The following is a 14,444-nucleotide window of genomic DNA, read 5'->3' as shown; positions in this document are numbered from 1 at the left end:
CAACAACAGCACCGTGAAAAGAGAGGGGGAGAGGGAAGAGGACGAGAAGGAGAAATAAAGAGAAATACAGAAAAGAGATTTGCGGCTGGAAAAGTCAACCTGATGGAGGAATCTGGAAAGAAAGAATGGGCCATCAGCCAGAGATGAAAGCACTAGAAATAAGGGATGTGTCACATGTTTATTAAAATGGTGGCATGATTCGCATAAGGAAAGCACATCTTTGACACTTGCTCAAATCCATTCCCATGACAGAGCCACCCAGCAATCTAGGACTGCTAAATTTAGCACCAGTTTTATCTTCTGTCAAATATGCATAAAAGCTCCTCAAGACACACATCCAATCCAAAACTAAAACAAAATATATTTTAAAATCTTGCTTAAACTGATCCACATGCCAGACCGACCATCAAGACAGAGACAATGCCAAGCAGTGAAGGGAAACCTAACATCAGTTTGAATTAAAACCTGCAGAGTTGTAGTTAAAAAAAACAGGCAGGGAAAGAGGGGAGAGAGTTACGAAAATGCATGATCACTTAAAATATTTCCCCACATTCAAAAAATGTCGCCTTGAAATTCCTACCTGCTTCATTCACCTTGCTGCTAACAGATTTTTTTATTACCCTCACTTTTGAGAATTTCTCTGGCACTTAGTATGCAGGAGTGGTGCTCAGGAATAGATCCCACTGCCATAGATAATGCGGTTCTAAGGGAAACCCATCAATTGTTAATGGCCATGCAAATTGTTGAAACTAGAGAGTTATTCACAGTTATCTCGCTGTGATTTGGTAAGTGTCCATGCCTGATGTGATCACTCACTTGATATATTATTCCATTACAATTCAAGAAGTAGCCTTACCTTTTGGGTTTAGGAAAAAAAGCATGAGAGAGCGTGGGAGGGTGAAGGGATGTTATTTTGTTTTAAATTATTTTCAACAGTCATACATACCTTCTCGTGCGAAGGTTTTACAGTACAATAAATCCCTCCCTGTGACTACAGTCATGCCTTACTGAAACGTTTAAATCCCTCCGATCAGAAACTAAAGGGGTTTAGCATACAATTTCAGACCCCGATCTTGCAAAGCACTTTCTTAGGTTTCAACCGTACACATGGTTCCCATATCCTTTGTGGCACTGGATCTTCAAAACTTAGGTTGCACTGTTTTACATTTTCTGATCAGGGTTCTCTACTGCTTATGCTAAAATTTGCTGACATTTAATAAGCTATAGGCATCTCCTCAAATCCATAATGCATTCACTCTCTTCCAGCACCAACTTACTGATCATTAATTTTCAGCTTTATTGCAGCGCCAGCATATCAGATGCTTTTTTTTTTTCTCTGAGATTTATTATATTTAGCAAAGTGTACTTTGTTTTTTTTATTTTGTTTGCTCGTTTTTAAACAGCCCTTAAGGGGGAAATGTTACTCTTCTTTATAAAGTAGTTCTGAAATCACAGTATTGAAAAATAAATCCTATAATTATGTTTCCCATTAGGATTAGATAAATTATATTTAATTGAAAGAAAAATCTGCTAGCACCCAGCACAATGGTTGGTGGCAAATCAAGGAGATGAAACATTTATGTGTTTATCTTCCTGAAGGCAGCTGATTGAGTCTATGAGCAGACACACCCAAACAAGCCTTCAGAGGTACAAATTCAGATATTATAAACAAAGATTTGTCCTTCCCTTCAGATAAAGGTTCTGATTTTTAAAAGCAGAGTGATTTTATTTTTTGCAGACTACAGCAACTACAGTTTTGATGGGCTTTCTGGCAGTTATACACTGAACTACCTGATTGCACCAGGAATCCCAGTATTGCAATAAAACGTCTGCAATTATTCACCGGGCAAGAAGCAGTATCAGAAGTCAAGATCTTCCGGGAGAATGAAGAAAATCAGGATTCCTAACCAAACTCTGCCACGCTCACCCCTCTCCCACACCACTGTTGGGCAGGTGATGTTCCCCATCAGCCTGACGGCTGTAGAGGTCATGACACATACTGCAGTTGCAGGAAACTATTTATATCATGTTCCTTTTTACAGCCCCGGAGAACTAATTATTAACAGGACTGGGTCCCCCACGTACACTTTGCAAACATTATAGTATGCATTTTCCATTTAGGAATCACTGCCAGTATTGCTACGCGCAGCCCGTCAGCATCGCGCTCTCAATTTTGTTTAGGAGCTAAAGAATGATTGATCTTATTGATTTGTGTCAACGGTCTGACATGGCCATATCGACTGGCGGTAATTTTGTGGGAGGAGCTGGGAGGAGAACGGGAGATAGCATTTTCTGTAACACACCAGCCTGCCTGAAGAGAAAATGTTGTTAGAGATGCTGGTACAGCCATCAACAGGACCGCACTGGGACTCGAACCTGACAAGACCAAGCAACGAAACATTTCCCATGACCGTGTTTACAGCAAATCCACTGCTGAACACCCGACTGTATAATTATAATCTATTACAATTATGCAAAGAAGTAACATTTCAGAAAGGCCTTCTCATTTCCCATTCTTAGCATTGAATACTTTTGTTTTGCAGCCAATCAACTAAATTAGCCCTAATTCTGTTTCATTCACAAACACAAAGAGTTTATTAGAGGGAAAAAAGTGAACGAAGGGGAAATTCACTTTGAAACCCAGGAATTATTTCATTTTCATGTATTCCCGGACTAGAAACCATCATGGGGAAAAAAGTCAACTTAAGGCAGAAATGCTTTACTAAATTTGCTAACTGTGTTGCGAGAGCCCTTGGAGGAACGATCAGAAACAGCAGTGCCTCCCTTAGCGCCTGGAACAGCAGTAGCCTCTGGTAGCATCTGAGTGAAGCAAGGAGGGTTAAAAGGCTCATATACCAAACCTGACCGCGTACCCTGACCTAGGACAAGTGTCAAACCCCAAAAAAACTTTTGTGGGGGCTTCTGCCACCATACACCCACAAGAAGAGCTGCTTTATGCTGCTTCTGATGGCCACCACCTTTTATCAGAAAGTCACAATTTAGACCTACACTCACTGATGCTTCCTGAGAAGAGGATACAGAAAATATCAGTGAATAATATTTCAGCTTTACATAGCACTTTCTCTAAAACATTATAAAGCACTAAAAAAAGTATCCCTATGCATTTTGGGGGGTAAGCAAAGCATTCCTCCCTATTTTAAAGGCATATGGAAACGTAACCATGGTGGTCAGCAGCAATCCCAGCCATCGGACTGCAGTCCTGAGACCACATGTGCTACAGGCAGGAGAAGGCAGGAGCTCCTGTGACAGCCCTGCCAGCACCACACTCCACCCAGGGACTGCAGGAGCACGGAGAAGTCTGCCTTACTGGAATATGAAATGGGAGCCTGATTGAGCCAACACAAACAAGGCAATTCTTACCACCTTTCAGGGAACACCCACTTAGATCCTATCTGCATCCTTGCTGGGGAGACAGCACTACACCACCTGAAACACTGAGGCAAAATCTCTGCAAGAGGCGGTGGGAGAGACAAGCAGGGAAAAAAGATATTTAAAGAAAATTACATCTTCCTCCTCTTGTTATTGAGGAGACCTAACCCTCCTGACTGGCTTAAAGTTGCATTTTCTTATTCTAAGAAACGGTAACATTTTAGGAAGTCAGATTGCATTTGGAAAGCCATCAGCCTGGCAACACTCACACCAGCTCTTTCCCAGCAAAGCAGTTAGGCACAACGTTTTGCTGAGATAGGGCCTTTATTTCTTAAAACATTACTTCCCTCTTCTCATGTGAAACAAATCTCTTCTCTTTTGTTCTCATTCGGAATTCATTCTTTAAACTAGTTTCTCCTGCACCACCACAGCATGCTGATCTCCCACCTCTCTGCTTCCAAACCACCTCCCCGGCCCACACTGCAACAATCAGGACAGGGGCTGCTCTAAGCACACTTTTCGGTTTCTCCCAGTGCATGGGCATCAATTATAATTTGCTCCGTAAGTGGAAAAAAATGACTCCCACCATCCTCTGGCCTCGATCTTTAATCGCCCCTGTGCACAGCTGGTGCCACAGGCCCCTCCTGCCCAAGCTCCCTCCCTGCCTGCTCCAGGGATGCAGGGATGAGTTGTATCAGCATTACGTAGCATTGATGCTACCTCCAGTTGACTGAGGAGGCTCCTAAATTAAGAGCAAGACAGGGATGATAAATGTCCTGTTTCCTCCTGAAATTTGGATGAAAAAAAGAGCAACACAAAGCTTTATGCAAAAGCACGGCATAGCTGGATGAACAGAAGAGAAGGAACAAACCTTGCTGCTCAGTGTAAACCACGAGAAGGTTTTGAAACCTGTATGTCCCAAAATACTCTGCAATGTGGAAAGCCACAGAACCTTAAATATAACCTGAAGTTATACTCACACATTGTCACATGCTGAACTAATCTCCATACGACATAGGACAGGAGTATATATCTTCCATCATCATCTAGATATAGCCAAATCCTTGAGAACTTCAGTCACCTTGGCAGTACGGAACACAGCATTTAACTCCCTTCACAGGCCAGACAGTTATCTACGTACCTACCGATTATTTTTCTCTGGTTAGCAAAATGGTTTGTTTACTCAAGACCACAAAACTCTGTGGATTTTCTGAAAGAAACCCTGCAGAGAGAAAGGGAAAACAATCACAGATAATACTCCAGAAATCATCAGATTACAGCACATTCTCTTGACTCACATCTGTTGAGTAAATAAGTGCTTCATGCCGACCAGTTTCATTTACCTCCCTCTCCCACAAGCGGCTGTCGGTTTACTTTCCAATGGGCTGTTCCAGGCTGTATGTGGGGCAAAAGGATTATTTCCAGCAGAATGAAACCAGTAGCCTTTTTCACTCGGGTTTGTCTTCAGCTGAAACTCACTCTCATTCAATCTCATCCTCCTAGGGAGATGCACCGCTTCAGAGCTGCACGGATGCAAAGAGGTCCACAGCTGGGAACAGCCTGAATGCAGCAGGGGAGCAGCAGGCAGCAGCATGCAAGCCTCCAAGAGAACCCCAAATTTGGCCACCCCTCTCCCTTAGGAGCAGTTTCAGCGAAGCTCACCTTAGGCTGGTACAAAAAGTCCTGCACAAGTCAGGGTTTGCTCTGTGAAACACCCAGCCAGGGAGGGCGAGAAGGTAGGGGCACCATGGGATGCTCTGCAGCACCTTCTAGCTGAGGGCACCTCGCTGGGGACTTGGCAGGGCTTTGTCTTGCCCAAATAGGTAGCTGGAAACACTACTTTTAGCTCAATTCTGATCTGGGTTCAACAAACCTTTCAAACTACGAATTTCAGGATTCATTCTGCTCAATATTAATATTAAAATGATGACATATCATTTTTTGGTCTGAATTCTGTTCTATTGCCAAGTGTCTTTTCAGTGATAATTAGTTGCCAATAAATTATCCTCGATCAATTCTCCTAGGCAGGAAAAAAAAAATCTGAGCCCCTCCAGCCACGAAAGCAGTGTTTACCTACGTTTCTGCATACAGAAAAATGCCTGCTCCGGACCAGATCAGCCATCTACTGTAATGCTTTGTCACCACAGAGCCTCATATAAGATGCTTCACAAAAAGATGCAGAAAAGCCTGAGGCAAGCAATTATAATAATAACTTGCCCCACAAGAAAACTTAATTACTTGGGGTTAGGAGGGTGCCTGGTTTAAGGCCCACGGGCAGGGTGGGCTCCTCGGCTCTGCTAGTGCCTGACCCTACACACCCGGCCACACAAGCTGCAGTGCTCAGCACCGCTCACACAAGGAAACAGGCTCATGCACACCCATCCAGCCTCTTCCATCCATTTTCCGAGAGGGAGGAGCCTGGTGCAAACAATGAGGCTGAGGATTGCACCACCAGCCATGAGCTCAGGGATGCTCCTGTCACCCCTGCTTCCAGCTCCTGCCAGGGCATCAGCCCAGAGCCTCCCAGGTGGAAGTTCCAACATCCCCCTGAACACTAGTTGCATTAAATCTGCATCGACAGGCACATAAGGACACTCTGCAAAACATACAGAGAGCAGAGGAGGAACACGACAGAGAAAATCTCATATTTCTCAGACATACGTTAAAGCTTTGTTATTTACCTGCTTACTGCATTTTGGAATAAACACATTGTAAAACAGGCAGATCTCCAGTTTCTTGAAAATTGATATTAAAATAAAAAAGCAGTCTGGTGGGGATAGGTCTCTGCAGGAGCCAAGATACTCTGGGAAAATGCCCAAGCTCTCTCAGTAGTTTTTGAGTTTCATCCAAGCTCCCGAAGAAGCCTGGTAATATACAAGATGCATGGGCTGGTTCCCATCTCGGTTCAGATGCCCCAGACAACAGCCACCCTGGACCTGGGTGATTTCTCAGCCCCGTCCTAAATAGCTGCAAGGGAGCTGACTTGTGAAGACCTTTAAGCAATTCCAAAAATAATCCAGTAAGTGATTAAGTATAGCATTTATATTTGTATTTTAATACAATACACTGAGGCTCAGTACGTTGAAAATGCAAGAATTTCACCTTTGCTCGAAACGTGCACACACATGCGTATGCAGCATCTAGATTATCATCACATGTTGGACGGGCATGCCTAAGCCTTACTGCACATTTTCATGCGGTCTTGTGAGTGGCAAAGTCATTCCCGGTGTCTATTTTTTTTTTAATGTATATTTTATTCCTAGTGGGAAGGAAACTAAACTAAAAGTTGCTTTTCTTCCCATTCAGTGCTTATTGCATGACTGTAACCTTTGCTCAGGGCAGCATTTTTATGGGCAGGAGGTTCAGCCATGACTGACACACTTTCCACCAGCAGAGTGCACACCAGGTAAACCTACAGAGTACCAGGGATCAATGAATATGTTCAGCTGGCTATTTTCACCTGTAAAAGTACATACACAACCCTGCTCAGCGCCATCATGTGCCCTGCAGAGATGTCTCACAGGCACAAGCAGCTGGTGCGCTGTTGCTGTCTCCCTCTTCTGCCGGCACACAGCAGCCCCAGGTAGATCTCTGCACAGCTCATTCTGTAGGCTCCTCCTCAACCACATGCCTCCAACCTCCTCTTGCAGAACTAGTCCCACCTCGTGAGGTCCTGCGTGTTTTGTCTGCCTTTCTCAGTTCAGTCTTGATCACATTGGCTTTGTGAGCACTGGCTAGTCGAAAAACTAGCTAAGTCTATGAAGAACACCTCACCACACTAGTTGTCCTCGACCGTAAGTTTGCATTTCTCCAAAAATACATTTTTCGCTCATTTTCCCTTCTCCATCCTACTGTCATCAACCCTGCTTATTGTTCAGTTTCTCCCCTTTGTTTCATTACCACCACTAACTTCAGCTGACCTGCACAGATATGAGGAAAAATCCTCCTCAAACAAGCTTTTGATGAGACCTTACAGTTTTGGATACCATCACTGCTACTCTTCTCCGTCTTCCAAGGGCAGAGTTGTTGCAGATCAGGGGATACACCACAGACATTATTTACTTTCCTAGAAAGATCCCCATTTTGCTGCAGATCTCCTCTGCATTTGGCTTTACTAGAATAGAACATCACATTCCTCCATTTCTTTTGGTACTCACAGTCATTTATATTACCTTCCAAAAAGTAATTATTTGGAACCAGTTAAGCCTGTACATGAATTCTGCCTTTGTTTAAAACACATTGTACATATGTATATATTTAGACTGTCATTAAATATTTAAGAGGCTGTCTTCAAACTTCAGCAGCAGCACTGTTTATTCGCTTAACCCTTTGTGAAACAGAAAGCTTTTGATGCCGAAGTCTTAACCATGGAGGAATTCAGAAAGCCCAGCTGCCCTAGCACTGGGTGACAAAGGCCAACTTTTAACAGGCAAGGACATTGTAAAGAAACCAGGAGTTTTCTTTGTTTTCCTTTATATCCTGTTTGATAGTAATCCAATCATAATAAGGCAATTCAGTTTAGCCCGCATCGGTTTTATCTGCTGAGATGCATAACTGGGATGCAAATTAATTAGCTGTAACATCAGGCAGATCTTTCAATACAATTCAGGGAGACAGAGTCAAATACGCACATGCCTGTCTCTGCTTCCCCCAGATGAAATAAGACACTTTACGCATTCTTCCACAGGTCAAGAAGTCACCTTTGTTGGCTTTTTCAGTCCCCTAGAGAGGAAACAACGCATTGGGTTGACAGGTGGACCTCGATCAAACCCAACACAGAATGTTGCACCACAGATGAAACCTCATCGCAAGTAACTTGCAACACGCACCAAGCACCAAGTGCAACACAACATAACGCTTCCACCCTGCTGACATGAGATTACCATGTTTTAAAGTCTGGTCACCCAATTTACCCAGTTTGGCAAGGGCTCTACCTAGAGCCAACCATTCGTATTTCACCCTGGCAAGGACCGCTCTCTTGGGGCCAGCTCTCCATGGCCTGGGTAGCCACGCTCCCGTCCTTCACACAGAGTGACACAGCACAGGATGGGAAAACAGACACAGAAGAGCGCATTATGTGACTTTCTCAACTCTATATGGATACACAAGTATATGTATCCTGGAAAATATGTTTTTCTTCTTTTTGATTAAAACCCTGAGGAGGCATTGTTAAATCCAAGCCCTAAAAGCCCCACAAGAGCAGCTCTGCATGCAGTTTTCAAGGCCCAGCTGTATTTAGAGACGTTTTTACTGAGCTGTAAAGCTCAGCTTATGCCACAGCCCTGTTCGTGATCAGATGCTGCTTTAGGTGGGGTGAATAGCGGAGTCCCTCCTACACCTTTCACACCCAGGTTACACATCGGCACAGAAGCATCTCAACCAGCTGACTGCTGTTACGCTACCCGGGGGACATGACCTTGTCAGATTTTATAAAGGGAGCAGAGCGCCAGGCGTGGTCCCTATTTGCATGGAGAGACAGAACGCAGGCCACCGCAGGACGCAGTGCTGGGAGATCAGCAGATGGCATACTTTGCTGTGAATCAGCACCGAAGCAGGAGTGTGAAGGGGCAGCAGCAGGCTCCGGCAGGTGCGTTCGCTCAGATAAGGTGCTGGGTTAAAGAGCTTCAGCATTTGCAGTTGTTCACCAGAGCGAGCCTGTCCATCTCAGTGGCCCAACCACAGATTCAGCCTGCCTCAGTTCTTGGGAGTAATCTTATTCTCTGGTAATCATCTTTTTTTACTTACTGTCTTTCCAACGGCAGCGTTGCTACAAACATTGACAGTCCCCATACGCCACGCCAGATATGGCCACCTTTCAGCAGCAAGCACAGGTTTCGTGTGAAAGCATGGTGTAACAGTTAGGTTCGTGCTTCCATATCCCCGAGCGTTGTTACGTACACCCCTTGCTATAAAAAGTAAGTGGCAAAGACACTTTAGAAGGAGCAGAACTTATGGAGGAAAGGTCTACCTTTTATTAGACTAAATGGCATAGCTGTAAAAAACCTGAGCATGGCCTTACTCACATCGAACCACAAGCGGGTGTGTTTGTGTTTATGACAAGTCAACAGCACACATGCTCTAGAATGCAGCAAATAACCAGGACTTCTCCTATCCGTAAATTAGCTCCAAATGCTGAGATCTATGCCAAAAATCAGCACAGCCCACAAGGCTACAGTTGTCAGGTATCCCTTTCCCCCACCCCCCAAAAAAATATTCCCTAAAGGAGGTCGCAAGCCAAAGGGACTCCCAGGTTACGAATAACACGAGCTTAGCTTAGTGTCTCTCCACTGCTCACTCGGTACTGCCGCTGCATCGCTTCCACGTGTGCACCATCTCACCACTCGCCCGCTGGTTTTCTGAAAGCGCACGGGATTAAAAGTCCACCAAGTATTTGCACTGCTGCTTCCACCCCCTCTGCGGCAGATTTACACTAACTGGAGGGTGAGCAGAGTTCACCCAGGCACACGTAGGCTTCCCGGCGCTGCGGTGGTGACCTTCCCAGTCTCTCCCAACCCCCTGCGGACAGTTTCGGTGGAGAAACGGGCAGCCAGCTGGAAATTTTGATCGGCATTAATGCCACCGTAGTTTCTTCCTGACTGCTCTCCAGGAGTATTTTTCCACCCACGTTCCTCTGTGCATCGCAAACCCCTCCAGCCGTTGGCAGCTCTCCGTGCTGCTCCGCTGCACGCTACTCAGCGCTATACGGCTGGTCTGTTTAAACTCTGTGTCTAATTCCTGCTACACGGGAACATTCTCATGCGAAAAACTTCACATACAGACACCTACTCTGCAGCAAATGTAGAGGTGATCGGCATTTAAATGAACTAATCAGTCGCAAATGCCTTAGTCAGCATCGCAGTCCTGGAGGTAGTTCCCAGGAACCGATTTTCCCGGCAGCTATATACACAAACCTGAAAAGCAGACTGGAAGGCAAGGGCAGCACCACAGCGACACAAAACCTGACTACACGGTGACATTCCCCAACGAATAAAAATAAAAACTAGGGAAAGCCAAAAAACCAAGCATTCACAGAACGCACAATGCTGTGCTTGCGCTGCCGGCCTGTCCTCTCACATAGAAAAATCAGAAACTCGGACAGGACGTGAACACAGCGTTCCTTTTTCCTCCTCCTCCTTTCTTTACTGATGCTGTGCCGGTTTGAACCGAAAGGAGAAGGACGGCAAGGTAAGTTACTGCCTCGTCTGAGGCGATAGGCAGGCACCCGCCAGACACCAGGCAGTGCTTTTTGGAGAAAGCATCCCAGCAGTCACCCTCAGCGACCCAACCACCGCCGGAGCCAGGCTCACACACACACACACACACAGAAGAGGGCTGAGGACTTGCACAAACTTTGTCTCGGGGCGAGGAAGGCACGGGGCACCGGTCCTGGGAGGCGCTGGGGGGGCGCTGGGCAGCGCCAAACGCCAGAGCATCCTCCAGCAGCACCTTCGCCGCTGGCCGCGTTGGCAAAGGCGAAGGTCCCCGGGCAAGCGACGCTGCGGCTGCGGGACGCCGCGCCGCCCTGCAGTGCCTCCCTGCCGGCTCCCCCAGCCACGGCAGCGCCGAGGCAGCCCGGCGGGAGGCAGGAGCGCCCGACCCGCCCAGAGGAGAGACCGGGGCTTTCCTCAGCGCGCATCGGCACACATCTGCTCACATCTGGCCGGCGGCCGGGGCCGCCTGCGGTGGGGCATGCCCCTGGCGACGCGCGCAGGGGAAGGGGACGGGGAAGACGGGGCACCGCTCACTTACTTTTCGTATTCGGCGTTGTCTCGATCGCAGCGCGAATCCTTGTGCTTTTGCCAGTCTTTGCCATGCTTGCAGGTGGTCAGGAGGACAACATCCTCTCCGTTATGGACGTGATATAAGGCATTCCTGGTGTCTGACCCTATCCCCGTCAGGTACCTTTTCCCCTTGAATACCAACATGTACTTCCTGAGAGGAGGGATGGTGTTAAACCTCAAAAATCCCTTCTCCCCTCCTGTCCTAGGATGATCCTTAGAAAAGAGCGGGATAGAAACGTCAAAGTTGGGTCTGAAGTTTTCAGTACTGATGCTGGCTTTGGCCAGCATGGCCTGGCCGATGTCGAACCCCACATCCTCGGTGTAGTCGGGCCAGGTGCCGGAGTATAAATTAAAAATCAGGTGGTTTCTGCCGTTGTTCCACAGGTGGAGGCTCTGCACCTTGGAGCGGAGGTTGTGCACGTACTGGGGGGACAGCTGGTCCCGGTCCAGCGTGTCCAAGCTGAGGACGAAGAGGCAGGCCTGCCCGGGGTCGGAGGTGTAGAAGCGGGAGCCCTCGATGGCGGCCAGGACGTTCTGGTAGCTCTCGGCGATCTTCTCCCCCTTCTGCTGCGGGTAGACGTAGACCTTGAAGCCGTTTTTCCGGCACTGGGCGAAGTCGAAGCAGGACTCCATGCGGCAGCGGCGCCCGCGGTAGAGGCCGGCGCTGGCGTCCCGCCGCTGCCGGGGGGAGACGCGCCCGCCGCCGCCCTCGGGGCCCGGCCGCTCGGCGGGCGCGAAGGGCCGCAGGGCGTCGGGGAAGCGGGGCCAGGGCCGCTCGGCGCCGGGGCGCGGGGGCGGGCCATGCCGGCTACCGGGCGGCGAGTGCCGGGCCGCCCGCAGCCGCACGCCTCCCAGGTAGAGCAGCAGGGCGAGACAGGTGCCGGCGGAGAGCAGCGTCAGGTAGCGTTTTTTGGCCTGCATGTGTCCGGCGGGGGTCCGGGGGGCTGCGGAGGAAGGCGGGGGCGGCCCGAGCTCGCCGGGCGCCGCTCTCAGCTCCGCTCCGCCATCTTCCCGCCGGCGAGCGCTTCAAACTCTCTTCGCCCACCTCCGCTCGGCGCCGTTCCCCAAGCCGCCGGCCGGGGCCGCGCATGTGGGCGACCGCCGCAACTTTCTCCCCGCCGGTCTCTCAGGGGCGGCGGGTGGCGGCGGGCCGGCGGCGGCCCGGCGGGGCGCCCCGCATGCACTCAGGGGCCGGCCCCCCGCGCGGGGCGGGCACCGGGGCAGCCCCGCTCCCGCCTTCCCGCCGCTGCCTGCCCTCTCCTCCGCCACGCTCCCGCCCGCCCCTCCCCGCCCCGCGCCGCCAGCCCAGCCCAGCCCGGCCCGGCCCGGCCCAGCCCAGCCCAGCCCGGCCCGGCCCCGCCGGCTCACAGCCCGCGGCCGCCGCGCCGCAGCCTGACGAAGCCCTGCATCGCCCGGCGCCCCCCGCTCGGCCCCGGCGCCGCTCGCTCCTCGCCGCGCTCCCACTGAATGGCCCCCGGGACGGAGCGGCGGCGGCGGCGGCGAGGACCCTCCTCCCTCTCCTTCTCCTCCTCCCCCTTCTCCTCCTCCTCCTCGCCCCTCCCCCCTTCCCCGCCTCCCCCGGGCCGGCGGCGGCAGCGGCCGGCGAGCCGCAGAGCCCCGCGCGCTGCCCTGCCCTGCCCTGCCCTGCCCGCCCGCGGGCTGCGACCCCCGCCTCACCCGGCCCCCCGCGCGCCGCCCCCGCCCCGGCACCGCCGCGCTGACCTCATCCAGCCACGCAGCCCCGCGCCCCCATTGGCAGGGCGTCACGTCCGGGGGGCGGGGCTTCCGCTGCACCCATTCATAACCCGGCGGGCGGAGGACGGCGCCGCTGCCGCCCGGCGGGGAGGGGGTGGGTGGTCGGTCGGTGGCGGCACGGCCGCCGCTACCCAAGGGCTCTGTGAGGCGGCACCATTACTCCACCCCGTACCCCTCCGGCCCGAGAGCTAGTGGTGCCCGGTCCGGCGCCTGGGATACACCTCCGCCCCAGGTTCGCCCCTCCTCCTGCCGCCGGTGCAGCCCCCGGCCGCGGGCAGCCCGGTTCGGCCTGGCCCGGCTTTCTGTCGCCGCCGCTGCTGCCCCCTGTCGAGCGCGCTGGAGCCGGCCCGGTGCACTGCGGGGCTGGGAGCGTGGCGGTGGAGCGGAGCCGGGCACCCCAGAATGGGGGTGAGACCCCAAAAAGCGCTGTTCCGAGAGGCGTGGGGGTGCGCGCAGGCCCGGGGGCTGGGGCCGTCCTGCCGCCCCACCGACGGGGAGGGACAGTCCTGTTCCGGGGCGCCCGGCGCTCCGGCCGGCGCGGTAGGGCTGGCAGCCCTGGGGAGCAGGCCCTGCGTGGCGCAGGGGTGGGCGCTGGCGGCTGGCACACACCAAAATAAAAAGAAAATAATGCTGCTCCATGGAGTAGCCTGCAGGGAGTTGCCGGAGCACCTCGCTGTCCCTGCGGCTACGCGTTTGTGCAGCAGCCCGGCTTACCGGGGAGAGCCCAGCCCTCCTCTCCCGGGAGGCGCCGGACCGGGTGGTGGGAGCCCCGGCTTGCTCCGGCACGTGTGGCACTGGAAAGGGTAATGGCACTGGGAATGGGTGTACGTGGTTCTGTCCTGCCAGGTCAGCAGATAATAGCGGGGAAATTGAATGGGACAGGCTTCCAGCTGGTTGCACAAGACTCTGGATGGCGAGAAGTTATCCCGTGCGAAAGCCTGTGCCAACATGCTTTCCCTGCCACTTGTATCCAGCGTGAAAGCTGTAACGGATTTCCCTTCCCTTCCCTGGGCTGCGATCCCACCTCCCACCCTCCTGCTGCCTGATCCAGAGGTGTCTCATACCAGCTGAGGGACAGAAACTGTGTCTTAGCCAAAAGCTTGCCCATCCAGCAAATGAGGTAGGGCTCCTGTCGTGCCTTTCCTCTTCTCCCTCCGCTCCTGCAGGCTTGAGGAGGAGAATGTGGGTCCCTTCCAACTCGAGATGTTCTGTGATAACATGTGTGAAGATGGTGTGCCTCCTCAGGAAGAGGTGAGAGCCTACCATGGAAGGGTGCATTACTGAGAGCAAATGAGGTTCGACCTCCCAGCTGGAGCCAAGAGATGGCAATTCCTTTCCAAAATAATTTAATTGTAGGGAGGACTGTTGAAGGAAGGCCAGGGCTTGAGGCAGAATGAAGGAGCTGAGAATGATAATAAGAAAAGGTCAGATTCTGAGAAGAAAGTCATATTTATGGCTGGTGTAGATTTGGGTCCAGGGGGCAGAAATTTTGGCCAATGACCCGATGGGGGGTGAGGT

The 14,444-nt window shown here is 51.2% G+C and overlaps 1 protein-coding gene across 1 annotated transcript in view; it reads right to left on the bottom strand.

Moving 5' to 3' along the window:
* Positions 1-12,444, bottom strand: part of EXT1 (exostosin glycosyltransferase 1) — a 186,997-nt gene extending 174,553 nt beyond the window's left edge. Inside the window, exon 1 of the mRNA XM_056333281.1 lies at positions 11,140-12,444. Within this exon, the coding sequence (XP_056189256.1) occupies positions 11,140-12,092 (953 nt within the window). The 5' untranslated portion in view covers positions 12,093-12,444. The remainder of the gene's footprint in view (positions 1-11,139) is intronic.
* Positions 12,445-14,444: the final 2,000 nt, after the last annotated feature.

Source organism: Falco biarmicus, chromosome 3, assembly GCF_023638135.1.
Source record: "Falco biarmicus isolate bFalBia1 chromosome 3, bFalBia1.pri, whole genome shotgun sequence".
Taxonomy (NCBI): Eukaryota; Metazoa; Chordata; class Aves; order Falconiformes; family Falconidae; genus Falco; species Falco biarmicus.
The sequence above is the reverse complement of the archived record's forward strand: the minus strand, read 5'-3'. Positions and strand labels throughout refer to the sequence as shown.